The sequence below is a fragment of the Oncorhynchus mykiss genome, chromosome 5 (genome assembly GCF_057628025.1).
Source record: "Oncorhynchus mykiss isolate SJ-2025 chromosome 5, ASM5762802v1, whole genome shotgun sequence".
Taxonomy (NCBI): domain Eukaryota; kingdom Metazoa; phylum Chordata; class Actinopteri; order Salmoniformes; family Salmonidae; genus Oncorhynchus; species Oncorhynchus mykiss.
Genome location: NC_143026.1, coordinates 47,230,095 through 47,252,938, shown reverse-complemented (window position 1 = coordinate 47,252,938; position 22,844 = coordinate 47,230,095). Strand labels below are relative to the sequence as shown.

General features: G+C 41.0%; 1 protein-coding gene across 1 annotated transcript; it reads right to left on the bottom strand.

The window, feature by feature from the left end:
• Positions 1–6,453: 6,453 nt before the first annotated feature.
• Positions 6,454–22,423, bottom strand: LOC110523965 (lysine-specific demethylase RAD23B). The gene is made up of 10 exons (XM_021603146.3): positions 22,262–22,423; positions 21,154–21,235; positions 20,739–20,818; positions 16,524–16,714; positions 15,537–15,592; positions 15,079–15,206; positions 12,406–12,544; positions 11,912–12,039; positions 10,895–11,080; positions 6,454–7,321 (listed from the first exon to the last, which is right to left on the bottom strand). The coding sequence occupies exons 1-10, from the start codon at positions 22,325–22,327 to the stop codon at positions 7,208–7,210; spliced, it is 1,170 nt and encodes a 389-aa protein (XP_021458821.3). The 5' UTR covers positions 22,328–22,423; the 3' UTR covers positions 6,454–7,207.
• Between the last annotated feature and the right edge of the window lie 421 nt (positions 22,424–22,844).

The following is a 22,844-nucleotide window of genomic DNA, read 5'->3' as shown; positions in this document are numbered from 1 at the left end:
ACAGTGAATAGGCGACTCCGGGATGCTGACCATCTAGGCAGAGTTGCAAAGAAAAAGCCACATCTCAGACTGGCCAGTAATAATTAAATATTAAGATGGGCAAAAGAACACAGACACTGGACAGAGGAACTCTGCCATTGGAACACAGGATTGATGGTTGCTGATAATAGGCCTCTGTACGCCTATGTAGATATTCCATAAAAAATCTTCCGTTTCCAGCTACAATAGTCATTTACAACATTAACAATGTCTATACTGTAATTCTGATCAATTTCATGCTATTTTAATGGACAAAAAATGTGCTTTTCTTTCAAAGACAAGGACATTTCTAAGTGACCCCAAACTTTTGAATGGTAGCGTACATGGAACATAGTTGCCATGTTCTCAGAATATAAGATATTAATGTTCTAGACACATGTTGTGGGAACGTTGCAAGAACATTTATGTGTCCAAAGAAAAATGTATTGCACATCACCGAACCAATCAAGGCCATGATTTGTGAGCTACGATGGCTCTTTGTCTGTTGGCAAGGTTAGAGATACTCACACAGTACTTTTAAATTACATGTTTGACATACATGATTGCATTGTGCAATATGCATTTATGCAATAATTACACTATTCAATATGTCCTCAACCTGGGATTTGAACTCACAAACTCTTGTTTTCACGGTATGCCGATGTGCTACGCCACCATGTGTGTGTCAGGTATCAGTTAAGATGATGATTGATTTATTTACTTATTTTAGCAATTGAAGGGCTTTCTGTTTAGTTGTATGGTGTTGGTGGGGCATGTTAACCTGTTTCATAATACACCTTAATCACTATGCTCAATAAAATATTTTCTCAGCTTTTAACAGAGCTGAGATTTACCTCCAAGTGCATTCACCCTGTTGCTTAAACCTATCAAGTTGTTTCAGATCTATACAAGTGTGCAGTAAGGAGAGTTTGGGGTTTCTTCTGGACAGGGCACAAATATACTGGCCCAATAAGAACATGTTCTAGTCATGTCTGTTATAGGGACAGTGATTCGGGTGTTTGTCATTGGCCTGGGTTCGAGACCCCACTAGCGGTGTCACTCTACTCTCGCATTCAATAACGAAACATTATGAATAGCTGCTCTTTCCATGATATAGACTAACCAGATGAAAGCTATGATCCCTTGTTAAATCCACTTCAATTAGTGTAGATGAAGGGGAGAAGACAGTTTGAAGAAGCATTTTTAAGCCTTGAGACATTGTATGTGTGCCATTCAAAGGGTGATATGGGCAAGTCAAAAGAGTGAAGTGCCTTTGAACTGGCTATTGTAGTAGGTGCCAGGCACACAATTTTGTGTCCAGAACTGCAACGCTGATGGGTGTGTGCAAAGCTGTCATCAAGGCAAAAGGTTGCTACTTTGAAGAATCTAAAATCTAAAATATCATTTGATTTGTTTCACACTTTTTTGGTTACTACATGATTCCATATGTGTTATTTCATAGTTTTGATGTCTTCATTATTATTCTACAATGTAGAAAATAGTAAAAGTAAAGAAAAACCCTGGAATGACTAGGTGTGTCCAAACTTTTGTCTGTTATTTTATTTTGAATTTAATGTCATATTTTCTGTTGTTTTTGTCTATTACTGTTTTGTACATGTGGACCCCAGGAAGAGTAGCTGCTGCATGTGTAGTAGCTAATGGGTATCCTAATAAACAAAACTAGACTTCCTTCTACAAAGATAAACAATCTGTGGTTCATTCAAGAAACTATATGAAGGTGCAACTCTTTCACCCAGTCCCTGAAAGGTACTACTTTTTTTCTTTTTTTAAATTTAACAACCCATTCATTCCCTTTATGGTGTGTTCTTCCGCCCAAACATTGGAGTATCTCTATAGAGCCTCGACACATGCCACAACAAAAGCCCTGTCTGCAGTGTAAACTAGACCTGAACCAACACAAGGTGTGGCTGCCGACTAGTTGTTACTACTTCCAAGAACTTTGCACCGTGACAATCCAAACAGCAACTTCAGCAAGATGTGGGGCTTCCCTCAAAGACACCCCCCCCCCCCCTGTCGCCAAGACAACCTCCTTTTTGAGACTACAAATATCAGGGTGGACTGGAGCTTAGCATTCCAGAGGAACTCCCGGGAAGGCAGGGTTCCCTCTCTCCTTGTTGTTATTGTTTGTTGTTGCTAAGGTAGTGCACTTTGTGTAGGTAGGTCCAAAGCAGGCCCGTCTACTTACCTACGTAGGCATCCTTCATTAGAGCTGTTATTGTTGCCATTGACAGTGACGCACATGCAAAGCTAACCACTACAAGAAAGCCGCGTTTTTTTTTTAAGGGAACTCCTTGAGGGAGTGTTGCAGATCGAGGCGATGTGACTTAACAGTTAGAGTCTTAACAGTGCCACTTAATAAAAGCACGACCCGGAACTCTCAGAGGAGTTTGACTGCTTTTGCTGACCCGAGGCTGGGCCTGCTGGAGTGGAGTCTGGTTTGTGTGTGCGTGTATGTGTGTGTGTGTAGTCTGGTCTGGTGCTGGCGTGCTGCGTGTTGATTTTGCTGTGTTTCGTCATGGTCACTTGGGAAGCGTGAGCCTCACAGCCATTTTGCACAAACACAAACCAGGACCATATGCAGCTCTGGCTCCGGTCCAAGAGCAATACTAAGGTCCTATACATCTTCTCCTGCTGCTCTCAATAACACACACACACTGCATGCCTTTGATGTCATGGATCTGGGTGCGAGTGTAAATGGCTGCCTGTCTCTGTGTTTAAACATCAATCTAGCTATAATATCTAAGAGCAGGAATCAGAACTATGTAATTATGCACTTATTTACACTCTGGGTGATCTTTACGACTATAGTGACTGGTACTGCCCATTTATAATCATTATAGTTCTGTAGGAAAGTTTTTAAAAAACTCGCACAGAGGTAAACCATCACCAGCAACATTTCACCTCCCCAATAGCGTCATTCATCACATTCACCTGGTTGATTATGTACTGAAGGTAATGTGGAGAAAACCAACGGGAGCATTATCATTATCCAGAGAGGCATACGTGTGTAGCAGCAGCAATGTTTTTCACAGAACATTTGAAACTGATACAAACCACAGAGCCAGGGCAGCTTCTCTCACATACCTCTGGCACTGCACGGCCTGATCTGTACAACGTAGAGAGAAAAACTTTCTGAGTGTGTGTGTGTGTGTGTGCGGATTATGTGTGTGCATGTATGCCTATGTGTGTATGTGTATATATATCAATGCACACTATACTCTCCAAAAGCCAAAATGGTAATTTGGTTTCAATTGTATATGGCATGTTGTCGACTTTATAGATGTTAATGAATATAAGATACATTACCTACAACAGGTTACAATGACACGTAATGGACTTCTGATGTTCCCACTGTGTCATGTTAAAACTTGGAAACGGGCATTACAGCTGAGTGGTTGGTAGTTTAACTGGTATGCTGGGATCGAGAGGCTATTTGGCTAAGCAACACTTGGCATGGTTGGTTCACAATGGGACCTTCACATAAAGTCAACAGAATGTTCATAAGCAAGCTGCTTGAGGGAATTGATAGGAGTAAGAAGAGAAAAAAAAATCAGGAATGAGTTCTAGGCTGTATTCCCACTCTCAACTAAAAAGCCTGTTCACAACCCTGTGTGGACCAGAAGTCTTCCTTCGGACCGACTCCGCCTCTCCGTCCAGATCCAGCAGTACATATTGAAAAGAGGTGTCTTCCCTTCCCTAGCCAATGCTTTAGCACTCTCCTGAAGCTCTCTTTCTGTCTCTCTCTCTCCCCTCCAGCTACTTTGAACCCATCGACTTTACTGTCTCTCCTCAACACCAAAAACGTCTTTCTGCTCTGAGACGCAGGAAGGAAAGCATATTTGAATGGTAATGGCATGTTTCAGTGTATACTATTCAGGACTTGGCAAGCCAGACAGGTACGCTGTGACTGGCATCCAGAAGTTAAGATCCGTGGATTATTTCCAATGGTCAATTTGTCAGGCAGACAGAAGCAGCTTCTTAAGGTCAACAGTTTCCTGGTCAAAAGTGGTCTGTTGAGGGAAGAATTGAAGGTGCAATACCGAATTGACATTATCATCAGGGACGTAGTGGTAAAGTACAAAAGTGCCCTGATCACCGTAGGTAAATACGTAGGTAAACCCATAATGCAAAATAACCTAGGCCTAAACCCTATTCGCAAAATAAAAAGGTGGGTAAACTATCATTTGTGAAGATTTTTATTGAAAGATCAAACAAAATCATGTCTAATTCTGTTATATTTGGACATGATCATAAACAATACAGGAAAGATTTGAATGTAAGTAAAATGGCCTTGTTTATCAGGGCAACACGGTGAGATGAGTCACCCAGGCATGCTGATGTAACGGAAGAAAGCTAACATGATGTTTAGGGAACAATCACACAGAAACCTGCTGGTACCTGCTCAGCAAATGGCCTTATCAGATCACAGGAAACTTCCTGGTACTGTAGGTGGCTACTGGCTAGATGTGTGGGAGTAGGGTGAAGTTGCCCCTAGACACTGGTCCTGGGTCAATTTTTTATTTCTCCCACTTAGGTGTGGAGGGAAAGCTGATCCTAGATCTGTATAGGGGCAACTGCCCAAGTATGTTTTTACAACCTTTATTCTTAATGTGACTTCTCCTTGACTTAAATATTGTCATATTGACTCACAGATCTTGAAGGCTAAGAAATACTCATATAACCTTTATTTTAGTTTATTTATTTAACATAAGTCTCTCTTCATAACGCTCAGTTGCATTTTACGAGTTTAATTGATCATGTTGCTGTCCTGTCAAAATTGGCATTGCATAAATCAAATGTCCCTTCAAGTCCCATTCTTCATCTGTTTCATATCCTAGTTTTAAATTGAACTAAATCAAAATTCATAGGGGTGAATTTTGAGAATATCATTGACATGTCATAAGCTAGGGTTTCCATCCAAATGGCGACAGATTTTCATGCGAATATTCTAAATCTGCATAAAAACAATATGCACATTTTCCCAGAGATGTTTCCATCAATTGGACTGGGTGGGTTTCCATCATTGTCAACTGATGGTTTTGTCACAAAATGATTTGCTTTAAAAAAAAAAAAGTGCTCTAGCCAACAGTTAGCAGATGAGGGTAGGCTAACTACATTAGCTTTTTATGGATAAGAGCAAGATTATTTGTATTTGTGAAACAGCAACTGTAGACCGTCCCCTCACCCATACCCGGGCACGAACCAGGGACGCTCTTCACATAACAACAGTCACCCACGAAGCAGCGTTACCCATCGCTCCACAAAATGCGCGGCCCTTGCAAAGCAAGGGGAATCACTACTTCAAGGTCTCCGAGCAGGTGACGTCACCAATTGAAACGCTATTAGTGCGCACCACCGCTAACTAGCTAGCCATTTCACATCGGTTATACAACCAAGCATTGATTCACCATGTCCCCAGAATAAGACACTCAATATTTATTGGAAAGAAGCATCAAGCTCATCAACGTGCACTTTCACCACCCTGCGAAGATCATAACTATTTCATCTGTAGCCTAATAAACTGGATGCTTTCCCAAGTGGTAGTACCAACAAATTTGACCGATAAAATTATCCCGCTTTGTCTAGCATATTTTGTCAACAATTTTACTTTACTTGCATAAAAAGATTGGATGGAAACCTGGTTGACACGAATGTTCAACTGACATTTAGGGTCTGTTTCTCAATGAGTGGAGACAGGGAGAACTACTCATTTAAGGGAAATAAATAAAACATCTCAAACAAGTGAGACAAAGGACTAGATAATGGTCATAAAGTTAGTTAAGAAATGTCAATTAGAAACTTATACACAGATGCACAATGATGACAAACTCCACACTTTCTCATAATGTACAAAGTGTAATTGAGTCAGACAAAAATGTCAGTAATTTCAGTGATTTGAATTGAAGATACAAATTGAAAACTTGAACTTATTTAGAAGGAATATAACATTTTACAATAGTGAAGTTGGAATTTTAGCTTCCTTCTTGAATTGACTGGCTTTAATTCAAATCAACCTCAACCCTGATGTTGAACACACACCTCAGTGGTTTGGAAGAAACTTTCAAGACATATGTTGCAGTCTATGCTGCCCCCTGCTGGTCTCAGTCGTCTGCTTGAGAAGGTGTAGTGGTGGGTGGGGTGTACTGTACAAATTGTGTACAAGTCATTGGTGTATGAGTGCATCGCAATAATCTAAAATGGCATCCTTTTGTAGGCATTTTCAGATGACTGCATACCAATTGGAGAAGGAATAAATAAATACTTATATTGTGTGGAAGACTAGTAGAGACTCCGACACAAATGGATCTTCAAATAAGAGCAACAATATTATTTTCCTAGTGTTATTCATAGAGTCAACGGTCAAAAGAGCTGCTTACACCCGCCCTCTTTAAAATAATAAACAAAATAGCATTACTCTGTTGAAACGTTTTATTTCTTTGTAAAAATGACAGTAAATCAAGTGGATAGTAACTGTAAACACAAGGCTACTATGAGCTACGGAAGTCATATACATACCTTTAGAGGTCTGAAATAACTAGGATAATTTGCTATTTTCAGGCTGCATGAAACATCAGTACTTCCCATATTTGTACAGTTGCCTTTTTTTAAATCTGCTGTAACTCATGCAATTCACTTTAAGTTTGTTGGAAGTTTAACAAAAAATATGAAAATAGCAAAATAACAATGTTGCTTGTTTAAAAATGTCATTTAAAACTGCAGTTTTTATTATGTACTGGGATCCCTATACTGGTCAATTGAGACAAAGAAAAACACTTTCAAACAAGAACAATGATGTATATGAATATGCAATAACAAATGGCCCAATCACATACTTGTATAACTACTCCTCTTATAACTACATTCTGCGATCAACCTTTAAAACCAGTATTAATTTCCTTATGAGAAACAATCATGTTGGTCTTTAGCCAAATAAAAAAATAAACAAACGGGTAGCACACAGGTGATATCTGATGAACCAAGTAGCTTTAACTCAAGGAAGGTGATCAGAGTAACAGCTTTTATTTCACAAAAAAATATGTATCATGTATTTTGTAGTAAAATTTGGGAAAATGCGAAGGCCATGTTTTATTTATGCTCATCCAATATTGATCAATCAAAATGTAGAGAAAAAAAAAAAAGGACCGAAATGACTATCATGGCTCCCTTTTTAGTCATCGTCAAAATTCTGTTGTAAGAGGAAGTTAGCGGCCAAGTTCTCATTCTTCTCACAGGCAAAGTAGGCCTGTATAACAAGTCCTTCAGGGAATCCTAGGGCTTTTAGCTGTAAGACAAAACAGACAGAGTCAATATTGAAATGACATAAACAACATTCCTGAATAGCGATGACAGGATTGATATTACATTCCTATTCCCAGAAATAGGCATTTATTCATGCATCTTCAGTTGAAAACAATGCAGTCAAATCAACACGTCGCTAAGCCCTTTACACTAGTGAGAATTGGCCAATATGGGTAGAGCTAAATTGAAATGTTTTTTAAAGAAATATGAAATACATATGCACAAGCATAGTAGCAACTGAAAGGAAACAGTTGAGATTATAGGAACATTTGACCCAAGCTGAGGACAACAGTTCACCTGACAAGACTGAATCCAAACGTTACACTGATGATTGTGTTCAATTTGCATTTAGTGTAATTTTCACTGCATTGGTTGATCAAATCTGAAAATACTCTGGACACATTCAGTAACATAAGAATATTCTTGGAAAAGGTAGGGTAGATGCAGACAAAAAAAATAAAATGGTTTGAGTGAGAGGACTAACTGGTGTCTCCAAGTGGCCACACACCTCTCCAAAGTGTGCACAGTTCCTACGTAATTTCAATGCACTTTTATGACTCAAAATAGAGTAGCTATTGTTTTTGCTCTCCTAGCTGTGCCGTTGAGGAACTAGAGCAAGCACCCTTGTAGTTTTGTTTGGAACACACCCCACATGCCCGCCATCCAACAATTCCTGTTGTTTACACAATCCATGGCACATTATGAATTTCAAATTAGGGCTGAATGGAGGGAACCCGGATACCGAGATTTACCGCACAAACCCACTCCCCTTTCCCGGGGTAAATAACTGAGAAACCGGTAAATTATAATTAAGATATAAGGCCCAAGTGGGTGTGGTATATTTATTTAACTAGGCAAGACCGTTAAGAACAAATTCTTATTTTCAATGACTGCCTAGGAACAGTGGGTTGACTGCCTTGTTCAGGGGCAGAATGACAGATTTTTACCTTGTCAGCTCAGGGATTCGATCTCACAACCTTTCGGTTACTAGTCCAACCACAAAGCTACCTGCCACCCCAACGGTTAAGGGGTGTTCTTAAGCACGTCGCAACGCGGCATGCCAGGACACAGCCCGTAGCTATGGTATATTGCCTATATACCACGAGATGCCTTACTGCTTTTATAAACTGGTTACCAACGTATTTAGAGCAGTAAACTACGGGTTTTGTCATACCCCGGGTATACAGTCTGATATACCACGGCGGTCAGCCAATCAGCATTCAGGGCTCACACCATCCAGTTTATAAAATGATTTATATGAACAGCATGGCGTGAAATGGAACTGTTAAATTATATGCAATGTTCACAGCCGTCATCTCTACGGCCTCTGCATGATGAATCATCAACGTTCAGGGTGGTGACAGATCGCCCACCTCATTATGGAGCGCAGTTCACGATGCACGTAGACTTTTTTCTGACAAGTGGACCTACATTTGCGTAGTCTATGCTACAGTAATAAAGACTGAATGCGTGTCTAATACACCCATCTCCATCTTGCTTTCAGGGGTCACCATATTTAATTGTAAAGATTTTTTTTATTGCAGCTGCAGAGTGAAAAACAGCCCATCACGCTAACATCGTATTAAATCTGTGCACGAGCGAGCAGTCTATCAATTCCTTTCAAATTGCATCCATAACACATAATCCTGTTCTAGATTGATATACATTGCATTCAGAAAGTATTCCGACCCCTCTACTTTTTCCACATTTTGTTACAGCTTTATACTAAAATAGATTCTTCAGTCATCCATCTACTAATAATACCCCAAAACCACAATGCATTTTTTTAAAAAATGTTTGTAAACGTATGAATAAAAAAATTAAATCATTTAGATAAGTATTCAGACTCTTTACTAGGTACTTTGCTGAAGCACCTTTAGTAGCAATTACAGCCCTGAGACGACTTGGTATGAAGCTGCAAGCTTCGCACACCTTTATTTGAGGAGTTTCTCCCATTCTTCCCTGCAGAGCCTTTCAAGCGCTGTCAGTTTGGATGGGGAGCGTCGCCGTACAGCTATTTTCAGGTCTCTCCAGAAATGTTCGATCGGGTTCAAGTCCAGGCTATGGCTGGGCCACTCAATGACATTCAGAGACTTTTACCGAAGCCACTCCTGCGTTGTATTGGCTGTGCGCTTAGAGTTTGTTGTCCTTTTGGAAGGTGAAGCCTGAGCCTGTTGGAGGTCCTGAGCGCTCTGGAGCAGGTTTTCATCAAGGATCTCTGTACTTTGCTTCGTTCATTCGATCCTGACTAGTCTCCCAGTCCCTGCCGCTGAACAACATCCCCACAGCAGGATGCTGCCACCAACATGCTTCACCGCAGGGATGGTGCCAGGTTTCCTCCCGACGTAACGCTTGGCATTCAAGCTAAAGAATTCAATCTTGGTTTCATCAGACCAGATGAAATCTTGTTTCTCATGGTGTGAGAGACAAATTCCAAGCGGGCTGTCATGTTCCATTTACCTAGTAACAAATTAACAGTCCTTTCTGAATGTCCCATCCAGAACCGATTACAGTTGAGGAAGAGTCCTCCCTTCTTTAACTTACCACGTCTTCTGATCTGACCACTCTACCATTAAGGCCTGATTGGTGGAGTGCTGCAGAGATGGTTGTCTTTCTGGAAGGTTCTCCCATCTCCACAGAAGAACTCTGGAGCTCTGTCAGTGACCATCGAGTTGTTTGTCACCTGCCTGACCAAGGCCCTTCTCCCCCGATTGCTCAGTTTGGCCAGCTATAGGAAGAGTCTTGGTGGTTCCAAACTTCTTCCATTTAAGAATGATGGAGGCCACTGTGTTCTTGGGGACCTTCAATCCAGCAAACATTTGTTGGTACACTTCCCCAGATCCGTGCCTCGACACAATCCTGTCTGAGCTTCACGGACAATTCCTTTGACCTCATGGCTTGGTTTTTGCTCTGACATGCACGGTCAACCGTGGGGCCTTATAGACAGGTGTGTGCCTTTCCAAATCATGTCCAATCAATTGAACTTACCACAGGTCTATCAAGTTGGAGAAACTTCTCAAGGATGAACAATGGAAACATGATGCATCTGAGCTCAATATTGAGTCTCATAGCAAAGGGTCTGAATACTTATGCAAATAAGGTATCAGTTTTTTCCGTTTGAATAAATATAAAACATTTTCTAAAAACCTGTTTTCCCTTTGTCATTATGGGGTAGTGTGTAGATTGAGGGAAAACATTATATTTAATCAATTTTAGAATAAGGCTGTATAACATAACAAAATGTGGAAAAACAGAAGGGGTCTGAAAACTTTCCAAATGCACTGTATACAGTGTATGTGACGTAGTACACCATTTTTGGTGACCACTTTTGGCTCGTGAGCGCTACTTTCAGAACTATTGGCTAAAAACAATACAAAAGTACCAGAGAATCGCTATGTTTACTCAATGCATTTAACTTTCTTTTTAAATTATATATATTTTTTAAATAATTAAAATAAATCAGCATTTCTGTAAATTATTTAGCTAACTAGCAAATTTTCAACTGTAGCCACTTATCAACAGTCATCTTGGCTTGTGAGATTCCCTCCTTTCTTACCCTCTCAATGGCCTCCTTCTCCTGGGGTGTGACCTGAATATAGTTCATGCCACTTCCAGCCTCCCCACCGACCCCCACTCCAACACCTCCTCCACCACCACCACCTACTCCTCCTCCTCCCTGACCCCCCTCCTGGGCTGGCTCGTTCAGCATCTGGATGAACTGCTCTTGGTGGCTGCTGATTTGCTGAAAGGGAAACAGACAAACAGGATTGTGTTCATTAGGGCACACAACAGAAAAACAACGGAAAACAGGCCTTTCTTAGACCGATTCCAAGTAGTCCCTTCTCGCTTTACTCAGTTCTCCTCCGTTTGGTACATAATGAACACACCCATGGAGAGAGAGTGATCAGGGGTTTGTTCAGGAAGGAGCAACAGACTCAACGTTCAGATAGAAATGCATTGTACAGATCAGGAAATGAGCCAACTGTTAGTCACAGTTCTACACATGACATTTCTACCAGCAACATTGAGTGCAGCCCCTCTACAAATGAATCTGATGGTTTAGATTTGATCAACGCACCAGTCCAGGCCAGTGGTTCCAAGAACCTTTGATACCTACAACATTATGAACATTTCACATCATTGAATAAATCCCAGGTAATTACAGCTGACCAGAGGTTGGTTTGAGGCTGAACACATTCTGCTTCCCAAATGGCACCTTATTACCTTTATAGTGCATTACGTTTGACCAGAGTTCACATAGGGCTCTAGTCAACAGTAATGCACTATAAAGATAATAGGGCACCATTTGGGACACACAACAGTATCACAGAGGGGGTCTGCTGCTATGCCTTCAGGCTCTGATCTCATTCCTTCAATATGCATGAGAGGCCTGGGGAGCTAAATGACACAGACAAATGTATTTGGCAGAAGGACTGGAATTCCATCAATTTCACTGCTCATTGTAGCCTACAAAATTGTGGAATAATTGTCTATCATCAAGAGGCCAGAGATTCGGGAGTATATCGGAGACAGACTGTAAATCGAGGCGTTTGCGTGAGTGTGTTGTCCATACTTGCAGAAGCTGGGGGTTCTCCCTCCCTATCTGCTGTAGTAAGGCAGGGAGCAGAGAGGGGTTCTGCTGGATGATCTGTCTCATCTGGAGAAACTGGGGCTGGTTAACCAGGAACCCCAGAGGGTTGGCTGGAAACACAGGAGAGGGAGAGAGGGGATTGGAGGTCACACCATAGAAGGACAATGGCACTGTTCTATTTTCAATCCACACAGTTCTATGTTCCATTTCCATGTTCTATTTCTACAGGTCCATTTTGTATGTTCTTTGTTCCCAAAGTTCTACATTCCTCTTCCACACAGCAGCACACTAGTGTTCTAAACTCCAGTATGCCAAACCGTTTATGGCATAGAACAATTGATACAGTGCAGCACATAGGGCATCTCTTTATTATTCAAAGGAAAATAATAGAAAGCCGTCAAATACTATTTGTGTGTGCACTGCATACAGAAGTGTTGTTACACATGTGCATGCGTATAGTGGAGAAGCAGACACACCTCCTGTTGCAGCGCTGGCTAGGGAGCCTGTGCTGGCTGGGGTGGTCATACTGCCAGTGTTCAGAGCTGGAGTTCCTCCACCCACAGGGGGCACCACTGGGTCAGCACTCACATGGCCCTCCTCCCCAGCTGGGATCCCCTGAAGAACAACCACAGGAGATACATTAGAGCTGCCAGACAGGGTTGAGGAATCTAGCTCCATCATCTCAGCTCGAAGAAACACATGGATGAAAACCATCAGAGCACAAAAACAACAACAACAAAAAAAAAAAAAAAACACGGGATATTTTGAGTCAATGACCATGTTAACATGCACACCAATATACCGTTACTATTCGGGATACTCAAGTACTATGCTTTTTGTGATGACAAACATCAGATCCCGTTTACAATAACCCAAAAAATCTTGTATCCCGGTTGTGAGGGGGCGGCAGGGTAGCCTAGTGGTTAGAGCGTTGGACTTGTAACTGAAAGGTTGCAAGTTCAAATCCCCGAGCTGACAAGGTACAAATCTGTCGTTCTGCCCCTGAACAGGCAGTTAAACCCACTGTTCCTATGCCGTCATTGAAAATAAGAATTTGTTCTTAACTGACTTGCCTAGTAAAATAAAAGGTTAAAAAAAAATTTCACATTTAAAAATTGAGAAACCCGGAAAAGATGCCTACTGACACTGTGGCATCTTATCCCATTTACTGTTTTTTTTGCAGTCTGCGCAGCCTCAGTTTTGTATATCATTGGTGTTGTTATCTGATTCTCAAACAAATCATTTTAAAAAAGTAGGCTACCCGCACAGTTCGATACACCATAACTCCATAATGTATTTTGCTGATACTCCGAACAGGATCGTATAGACTACTGGCTACTTTCACCCCAAATTTAGACAACTTCCTGCTTATAATGTCTGACACTTTGTAGGCCGTATTATTATTATTATTATTATTATTATTTCTGTCAACTAGCCAATCGTTAGACACATGCAGCTTCAAATCTGTCATAAATTGTTGCCCCAGAAGACTAAATAAAGTAGTGCTCACCAGAATAATGTCTTACATTGACAGAATGAATGCATTAGTAATCTAGTTAAACACTGCTGAATGTCTTTTAGGGACCAAGGAACAAATGCAATAACTCCAAAACAGTGGAGAGATTGGTCCTGTGCAAAATGTCCAAAAGTTATCCGTTTGACTGATTTTAAGGAAATTAAAAGCTGAGAAAACAATGAAACACGTTTCTGATAAGACTTCAATTCGTCTGGGTGCATATTTCATGTGGTTCTTACCGTCTGCTTGCATAAGTGTCAAAGACAACATTACAGTAGCATTCACATTTTCGGGGAGACAAAAAAAAAAAGAAAAACCTGAAATATCACATTTACATATATATTCAGACCCTTTACTCAGAACTTTGTTGCAGCACCTTTGGCAGCAATTACAGCCTCGAGTCTTCTTGGGTATAACGCTACAAGCTCGGCACACCTGTATTTGGGGAGTTTCTCCCATTCTTCTCAGCAGATCCTTTCAAGCTCTGTCAGGTTGGATGGGGAGCGTCGCTGCACAGCTATTTTCAGGTCTCTCCAGTTGGAAGGTGAACCGATGCCGCCAGGTCCTGAGCACTGTGGATTAGGTTCTCTCTGTACTTTTCTCCGGCAATCTTTCCTTCGATCCTGACTGGTCTCCCAGTCCCTTCCCTCTGAAAAACATCCCCACAGCATGATGCTACCACCACCATGCTTCACCGTAGGGATGGTGCCAGGTTTCCTCCAGACGTGAGGCATGGCATTCAGGCCAAAGAATGGTCAGAGAGTCCTTTATGGGCCTGCCGCCAGCTCCAAGAAGAGTCTTGGTGGTACCAAACGTCTTTCATTTAAGAATGATGGAGGCCACGGTGTTCTTTGGGACCGTCAATGCTACAGACATTTTTTGGTACACTTCCCCAGATCTGACACAATCCTGCCTCGGAGCTCTACGGACAATTCCTTCGACCTCACAGTTTTTGCTCTGACATGCACTGTCAACTGTGGGACCTTATACAGATAGGGGTGTGCCTTTCCAAATCATGTTCAATCAATTGAATTTACCACAGGTGGACCCAATCAAGCTGTAGAAACACCTCAAGGATAATCAACGGAGACAGGATTCCCCTGAGCTCAATTTCGAGTTTCATAGCAAAGGGTATAAATACCTTTGCAAATATTTTTTTTATATTTTTAAACATTTATTAAAAATAAACACATCTACAAACCTGTTTTGGCTTTGTCATTATGGGGTATTGTGTTTAGATTAAGATTTTTTTTATTATTTATTTTATATAGGCTGTGATTTAAAATGCGGAAAAAGTGAAGGGGTCTGAATACTTTCTGAATGCACTGTATATTACGCTACATAAGGTAGCCCTACAGTCAGTGTCCATATTTCAGTTACTAGTCCATTTAACCCATATTAACTTAATTTGGAATATTCTGTTTATTAATGGATACTCTTGAGTGGGATATCAAAAGGTGCATGTAAACAGCTTATACCGAACAATACCTTAAGCGGAATATGAGCTCCTATCCGGAATACTGTGCGCATGAAAACGTGGTCACTGTCATATTATCACTTTTAGACTAAACCATTCAGAATAAAAAAGGGGTGTCAGACTGGAGAAGTGGATAGAGTGATGGGAGGTACTTACTGTAAGCAGGTACTCCACAGCTCTGTCTGGGTTGTTGAAGCTGGCTCGGAGTGATGCCACCACCTGCTCCCTCTCATAGCCCATCAGCATCATCTCGGTCACCATGTTCTCATATGATTGGCCTGTCACTGAGGAGCAGGAAGAACAACCAACCAATCAGATGCCATTTTGATCAGGGAGACTCTTGAAAACTTCAGATGACATTCACTAGGATAAACAGCCTAATGAAAACAGATTGAGAGATAAAAAAAAGCGAAAGGAATAGCCCTAATATATATATATATATATATATATATATATATATATATATAATATATAATATATCTCTCTCTCTCTCTCTCTACAGGGAAGACAATATTAAGACATAGCTATAGACCTAACTACAAAAGAGAAAGTATGTTTTCAGATTATAATCCATTCACAAAATTGGGTTAACTCATATCAGGAGGACCATTTACCTAGAGCAGAAGTTGCCTCCTCGAACATGTTCACATTGGCAAAGAGATCAGACGAACTGAAAGAGAAGGCGTATAAAGCTGATGAGAGTACTGTTCCATTGTACCATGATCTGTTCTCATAAAATACAACCATTAGGAGATATTAATTATACTATAACCGACACTAGCGGAATCTAAAACGTCCCCATTTCCAATAAGAATGCAATCTCAGTTAAAGTTTTGCATGTGGCTACCGTCGAACATGACTCTGGAAACAGCAGCTTCCTATTAATGACCCAGGCCAAACGTAACAGTGGCTACATCCCAAATGGTACCCCCCTACTTCCTATGTGTAGTTCAATAATTTAGAGGGGGGGGGGGGGGGGGGGGGGGTAGTGCACTATAGGCAATAGGGCTCTGGTCAAACAGTGAACTATATAGGGAACAAGACCAGGGCCTGTGAACAAAACATTAGGGACACCTTCCCAATGTTCACTTGCACCCCCTGAGGATCTCATCTCGGTACCTAATGGCAGCGAGGCTGCCTCAATTTGTCTGGGCAAGGTGTCGAAAGCGATCCACAGGGACGCTGTTGACTCAAATGCTTCCCACAATTGTGTTGGCTGGATGTCCTTTTGTTGGTGGACCATTCTTGACACACAGAAAATTGAGCATGAAAAACCAAGCTGCGTTGCCGTTCTTGACACATTCAAACGCCAGGCACTTACTACCCGTTCAAAGGCACTTCAATCTTTTGTCTTGCCTATTCACCATCAATGGCACACATGCACACTCCATGTCTCAATTGAGTCAATGCTTAAAAATAATTATTTAACATGTCTCCTCACCTTGATCTACAATGATTCAAGTGGATTTAACCAGTGACATCAATATGGGATCATAGCTTTCACCGGGACAGTCTCATGGAAAGATTTAATTAGTTTTGTACACTGTGTATACGGAATAGGTTTGCAATTTGAGAGCCATTGACTGCCGACCCAGCCCTACCTGGTTGGAGTTGATGCTGGGGCTGAGGTGTTGGAGGGCCTCTCCTCAGCTGGTTTGTCCTCTGGTTTGCCCCCCTCGGGTGGGTTATCTGAGCCTGACAAGGCAGCAGCGGGTACTGTGGGGACTGTAGTGCTGGAGGTGGTGGTCGTGGTAGCACTGGAAGGCTGGGCAGCTGCTGGGGCTGCTTTAGGCTACATAGAGAAAAAGGGGAATGTCCAGTGCTCAAGGTTGGGCTCAACAGCATATTTTACTTAAAAACATAGGCCTATAGGTGATAGAGTACAAATTATTTTAGCAACATGGCTTGTCAGGTAAGAAGCCTGTGATCTGATTTAGGCTACAGACATGGACACATTGAATACCGATTGGCAGTAACAATTACCATTTTAGGCCACTATCACTTTGTGAGGTAGCAAAAAAATAGCAAGCCATCTTAAAAAGGAAATTCCACCACTAACGAATGAAAATTGTCTCTACATGTGAAAACGGCACTTTTCAACAATATAGTTAGAAAGTTCTACCCGATGACATCAAAAGGTAAAACAGATTTGCGCGGTGGGGAGCACTTCGAAATACCCTCCGGCTAGAAACGTGTTTTAGGTTTTGATAAATCACAGTTTAAAACTTTAATCCTACCCTGTGATATCACAGATAATTTTTTTTTTAGGACCTTTTCTAATATATCTTTAACCACAGATCATAGAAAGGCTACGTTTTCACATTTGTAGACACTAGTTTGGTGCGGACCTGAATACGAGGCTGAAAAGTGGCAGAATTGCCCCTTAACTCCCAGGCTGCTCATTTTGATAAGTAACATTTTTCCATCTGAAGATTTAAAAGAACAGGTTGCACAATATATTTCCACAAACCTAACATCGTGGATTGATGATCATCAAAAACATTTTTAAAAGTTATTTATGCAAATGTTGATTTGGAAAAAAAGTTGCGAAAATACATGTATCAAAAAGTAATATACCAACAATACACTGTGGCTTTGACATTCAGAGAGGAACGGTCTGCTGGTGTCGGCAACGCACTGTTTACCGGCATGCATGTTTGGTCAAGAGGGGAAGAAAGTCTTACTGGGTCAGGGGAACCCCTCGTGCTTCAGTCATATGAGGGCCTCACTTTGTCCCGAACGATTACACTGGCTACCAACAGTGGAAGAGTGTATTCGCTATGAAGCTGAAACCGGTTCTGTGCCCACAGTCAATGTAGGCTCCAAGTCCACTGACACCATCGGTGTTACAGCGACATGGCGGGTGGCTTCAGTGATGGATGTGAAAATTGGCTAAGAAGGTACTAAAGGGCCCTAGGAGTTGTCATGTTATGTTTTTGGTTTGATGATAAAAACAAAGTCAGCTATCTAAGTGCACCGGGCCATGCAAAACGAACTGGCCCACTCACACAGATACAATAACTAAAATCAACAGAATACTCCATGTTTTGCAGAAATGAATGAATGGTCAAATATCATAATTGGATGTCATTGTTAATTTTCAAGGTCCTTATTTTTGCTGAACTGCCTGAGCTTTACTGGCCAATATAACTTACAGGATATCAAATGGTAGCCAATGTTCCCTACATTTTTCCCTCACCAAGCAGATTTCAGGTCTGCTGAGCACAAACTGGAACACTGAAAATTGTAACTTCCGGCGCACGTTTACTGTGAACACAGAGGCAGTACTCACTTTAAGTTAGTAGCTTACTTGACCACTTAAAACTGTGGCTCTTTGAGCATAATGTAGGCCTACCACAGTGGTATACGATCAACAAAAAAATAAATAGAAACTGCATCACATAACATTCCAACATGGAATTAGCCGATATTGTTCAGCCTACAGTAGCAGCCAGAGTGGTGTTCAATGTAGGCCTACATTCCATTACTTTTATTAAAAACATGCAGGGATTGACATTGACCCGTTTATCCACTTGTCCTTCAGACCAGGTGACTGAAAACTTAGCTTATTCAAGCCCGTCTCAAAATACACTGCCCCTTTAAGACAAAGAAAAGCTCACACGTTTGGTGCTCTTTGTCAGAAGCAATCACTCCCACATTGTTGACTACAAATGATCTAGAACTTGGATAATATCTCACTAATTAGCGAAGGATATGAACAAATGTCAAATGTGCACATCGCTTAAATTTAACTCTGATCTCAAAACAAAAGCATCTACTCATGACCGCTCATGCTGTAAAAAAGCAATCCAGTTCAAAGTGAATGGCACAGATCCACATATGGCAATGGTGTACTTGCATATACAGTACCAGTCAAAAGTTGACACCTACTCATTAGTTCTTTATTTTTAACTATTTTCTACATTGTAGAACAGTGAAGACAAACCTAAACATAACTCTTAATTCAGTAACCATTAAAAAAATATAAATATATTTATAAATAAATATATTTTATATTTGAGATTCTTCAAAGTAGCCACCCGTTGCCTTGATGACAGCTTTGCACACTTTTGGCATTCACTCAACCAGGTTTCACATGGAATGCTTTTCCAAAAGTCTTGAAGGAGTTCCCACAAATACTGAGCACTTGTTGCTTTTGGTTACTTGGTTGCTTTTCCTTCACTCTGTGGTCCAACTCATCCCAAGCCATCTCAATTGGATAGAAGTCAGGTGATTGTGGAGACCAGGTCATCTGATGCAGCACTCCATATCTTGGTCAAATAGCCCTTACACAGCCTGAAGGTGTGTTGGGTCATTGTCCTGTTGAAAAACAAATGATAGTGGGACTAAGCGCAAACCAGATGGGATGGCGCATCGTTGCAGAATGTGCCTTGAATTCAAAATAAATCAGACAGGGTCACCAGCAAAGCACCAATACACCTTCTCCTCCATGCTTCACGGTGGGAACCACACGGAGATCATCCGTTCACCTACTCTGCATCTCACAAAGACACGGCGGTTGGAACCCAAAATCTCAAATTTGGACTCATCAGACCAAATGACAAATTTCCATCGGCCTAACGTCCATTGCTCGTGTTTCTTGGCCCAACCAAGTCTCTTCTTATTGGTGTCCTCCTGTAGTGGTTTCTTTGCAGCAATTTGACCATGAAGGCCTGATTCACGCAGTCTCCTCTGAACAGTTGATGTTGAGATGTGTCTGTTACTTGAACTCTGTGAAGCATTTATTTGGCTGGAATCTGAGGTGCAGTTAACTAATGAACTTATCCTCTGCAGCAGAGGTAACTCTGGGTCTTCCTTTCCTGTGGCGGTCCTCATGAGAGCCAGTTATCAGTGCTTGATGGTTTTTGCAAATGCACTTGAAGAAACTTTCAAAGTTCTTGACCTTTTTGTTATTGACTGACCATGTATTTAAAGAATGATACTATCATTTCTCTTTGCTTATTTGAGCTTTTCTTGCCATAATATAGACTTGGTCTTTTACCAAATAGGGCTATCTTCTGTATACCGCCCCTACCTTGTTGCAACTCATATGTTCTCATGTTCTGAGCAAGGAACTCAAACGTTAGCTTTTCTACATGGCATATATTGCACTTTTACTTCTCCAACACTTTGTTTTTGTATTATTTAAACCAAATTGAACATGTTTCATGATTTATTTGAGGCTAAATAGTTTTTTTTTTTTAAATGTATTATATTAAGTTAAAAAGTGTTCATTCCGTATTGTTGTAATTGTCATTATTACAAATTTAAAAAATGTAAAAACATAAAACATTTAAAAAATATATATATATATTTTTAATCGGCATTGTTTTTTTTGGTCCTCCAATAATTGGTATCGGTGTTGAAAAATCATAATCAGTCGACCTCTATTATAGACATTCAAACTGTGCAGAAGGCACATATTGTAGCTCTGCAGTGAGAAACTCCATTACATGAACTGTTGCTGCACCTGAGAGCATAGGGAGCGGAGATGTAACAGATTGCAATCCACTCTGCACAGTGGGATTTAATCTGCATTCTGCCTGTCTTCTTAGTGATATTGAGGTGCATGTGACAGGTCTGGGAAAATATTGCTTCAAGGTGAACACACACACAAGCTACACACACATCCAGTGACATGGAAAGTTAATTAAGTCCATCTGCCACTATCAGTGGTTGTCACTGTGTGTGTGTGTGTGTGTAGCATGTTTATGATGGATTTGAAAATAGTGAAGCGTATGTTATGTATTCAGGTCTCCACCCCAATGAAAGGCATGTAATTTCATGGACAAATTGCAACGTTTCTAATCCCTTACCTTTGCCACCATGACGACCACAAAGTTCTTCTCATCAATCTTATACTCCTTGAGGGCTGTGTCATCATTTAGGATTTTCCCTTCAAGCAACAAACATGAAGATATTCATTTATCAACCGACAATTCCACAATAACCCTGACATTCTTTGCCATTGAAATTGCCAGAAACCCATCCCCATCACCTATAAGGTTAATTCATAGTGGTGAAGAAACATTAGCATGCCACATACACAGATTGAACACTATTGCTGCAATCCTGTAACATAATTACATGAAAACATTGAGATGCCACAGGACAAGCCAACACAGACATGTAATTATATTGTGACAGCGCAACGACCTATGCATTTCTATCTGTCCTCATCAAAGTGTCAGACAAAAGAGAGAGCAGGGGAATACAAGACTGAAACTGTACCTGCATATATCAACTTTTGTCCAGCAACCGGAAAACCATCTTTTCCCTTCTCATTCTCAATTTTTTCCTTTAAGGTTTTTACCTGTAAAGAGAGAGAAGACGACAGACAAATCATAAAGAGAACGAAGTCCATTGCGAGAAGCATATGATATGTCTCAGTTTACTGGTTAAATGGCTGATGATTAGGCTAAAAGAGATAGCTATGAAACCAATTAAACAATTCAAAGTCTGGTGCCCGAGTTCTCTGAGAGAGGTCTTATAGTACTAATACTTGGCAACTAACTACACACTGCCTAAAATAAAAACAGTTTATGATTGACAACTTATCAGAATTCTGGGTCACGCCAATAGGCCACTGTCAATGACTCAATGCAGAGACCTCTCCTCAGCCCAACGTTAGATAACGACGTCCCCTAACGTTAGCTAATATTTGCCTCGCTAATAACAACCAAATGCCGACAGTATCTATCTAGCTATAGGGGTGTCAAACGAAGTTAGATCGCTACAGTAACGTTATATGGATCAATTATTTGGATTATCAACATTTAGCTAGGTTAGCTAATAAACTATCCAACTGCTTCATAAGACACGTGAGGCAGCAGCTGTTTAGCTAGCTAGCTAACGTTAGGGAGCTACCTAACTACGCTAAACTCGAAAGTTGTCGTTTTGAATAAATATATATCGTTAGAGCACATTGTGGCTATCCATGGCAAAAGTTATTGAATTAGCCATTGCTAGTTAGCTAACAAATAGTTGGGGTTGAGAAACTTGAGACAATTAGATAGCTAACTACCAACACTTACCAGCTAATGCTAGCATTAGTCAGCTACCGCGTACACTACCACTACCAGTTTTTGCCAACATAAAATCACAATGGGTGTATTTGCAGTAACGAACAACCTACTTTGTTAAGTAACGTTACTAAGAAACTTACCAACGTTATCTAGTTACTTGACTGAGGACTTAAACATGTTGAAGTTGCTTTGCTAACGTTAGCCAGCCATGTCAAACTAGCTAAGAATGCAAGTTAGCTTAGCTTGTTAGCCAACGCAACGGTAAGTTAGACGAAGTCCTCCACCCCTTCAACAAATGCATGGTTTCAACTCACCGTCTCCTCTGCGTCTATGTCGATTTTAAATGTCTGCTGTTGGAGAGTTTTTAATGTTATCTGCATTTTGGCGGCGAGCAATTTAGCTTAGGTTTCTTAACTTGTTTCACCCCGTACTCTTTCCGAAGGTGTAGTTAGATTTGATGCTATTTTCGCTAGCTCGTCATAGGCTGCTGCTCTGGTATTATGCCGCCACCTACTGTGTGGGGTGAAAACTGGGGAACTTTAACGCAGAAAAAGCACGGGGAAATACGGAAAGGGTGAGGAAAAAAATCGAACATACACAAAATAAATCTATGTACTCCTTTATTCAGATTAAAATGCATACGCAGATCCCTACAGGCTCTGGGGTCTAAGAGGGAAGATCATCTTCAGACCGTATTCCCTGCAAAATGTTGGCCTACCAGGGAACTGTGGGTTAACTGCCTTGTTCAGGGGCTGCCTTGACCGCTCTGGGATTCAATCCAGGAACCTTTCGGTTACTGGCCCAACGCTCTAACCACTAGGCTACCTGCCACCCCAAATTGCACTGCCTCCACATATGAGACCTGCTGGACAGCCCTGATTATTGCTATTTCGACCT

What these genes read in the sequence shown, in the direction of transcription:
- LOC110523965 (XM_021603146.3), bottom strand. Translation starts at nt 22,327, where the DNA reads ATGCAGATAACATTAAAAACTCTCCAACAGCAGACATTTAAAATCGAC. An exon ending in CCAGCATCAACTCCAACCAG is followed by an intron (nt 15,593 to 16,523) that starts GTAGGGCTGGGT and finishes CTTCTCTTTCAG; the next exon opens with TTCGTCTGATCTCTTTGCCA. An exon ending in AGAAGGAGGCCATTGAGAGG is followed by an intron (nt 7,322 to 10,894) that starts GTAAGAAAGGAG and finishes TTTGTCTTACAG; the next exon opens with CTAAAAGCCCTAGGATTCCC.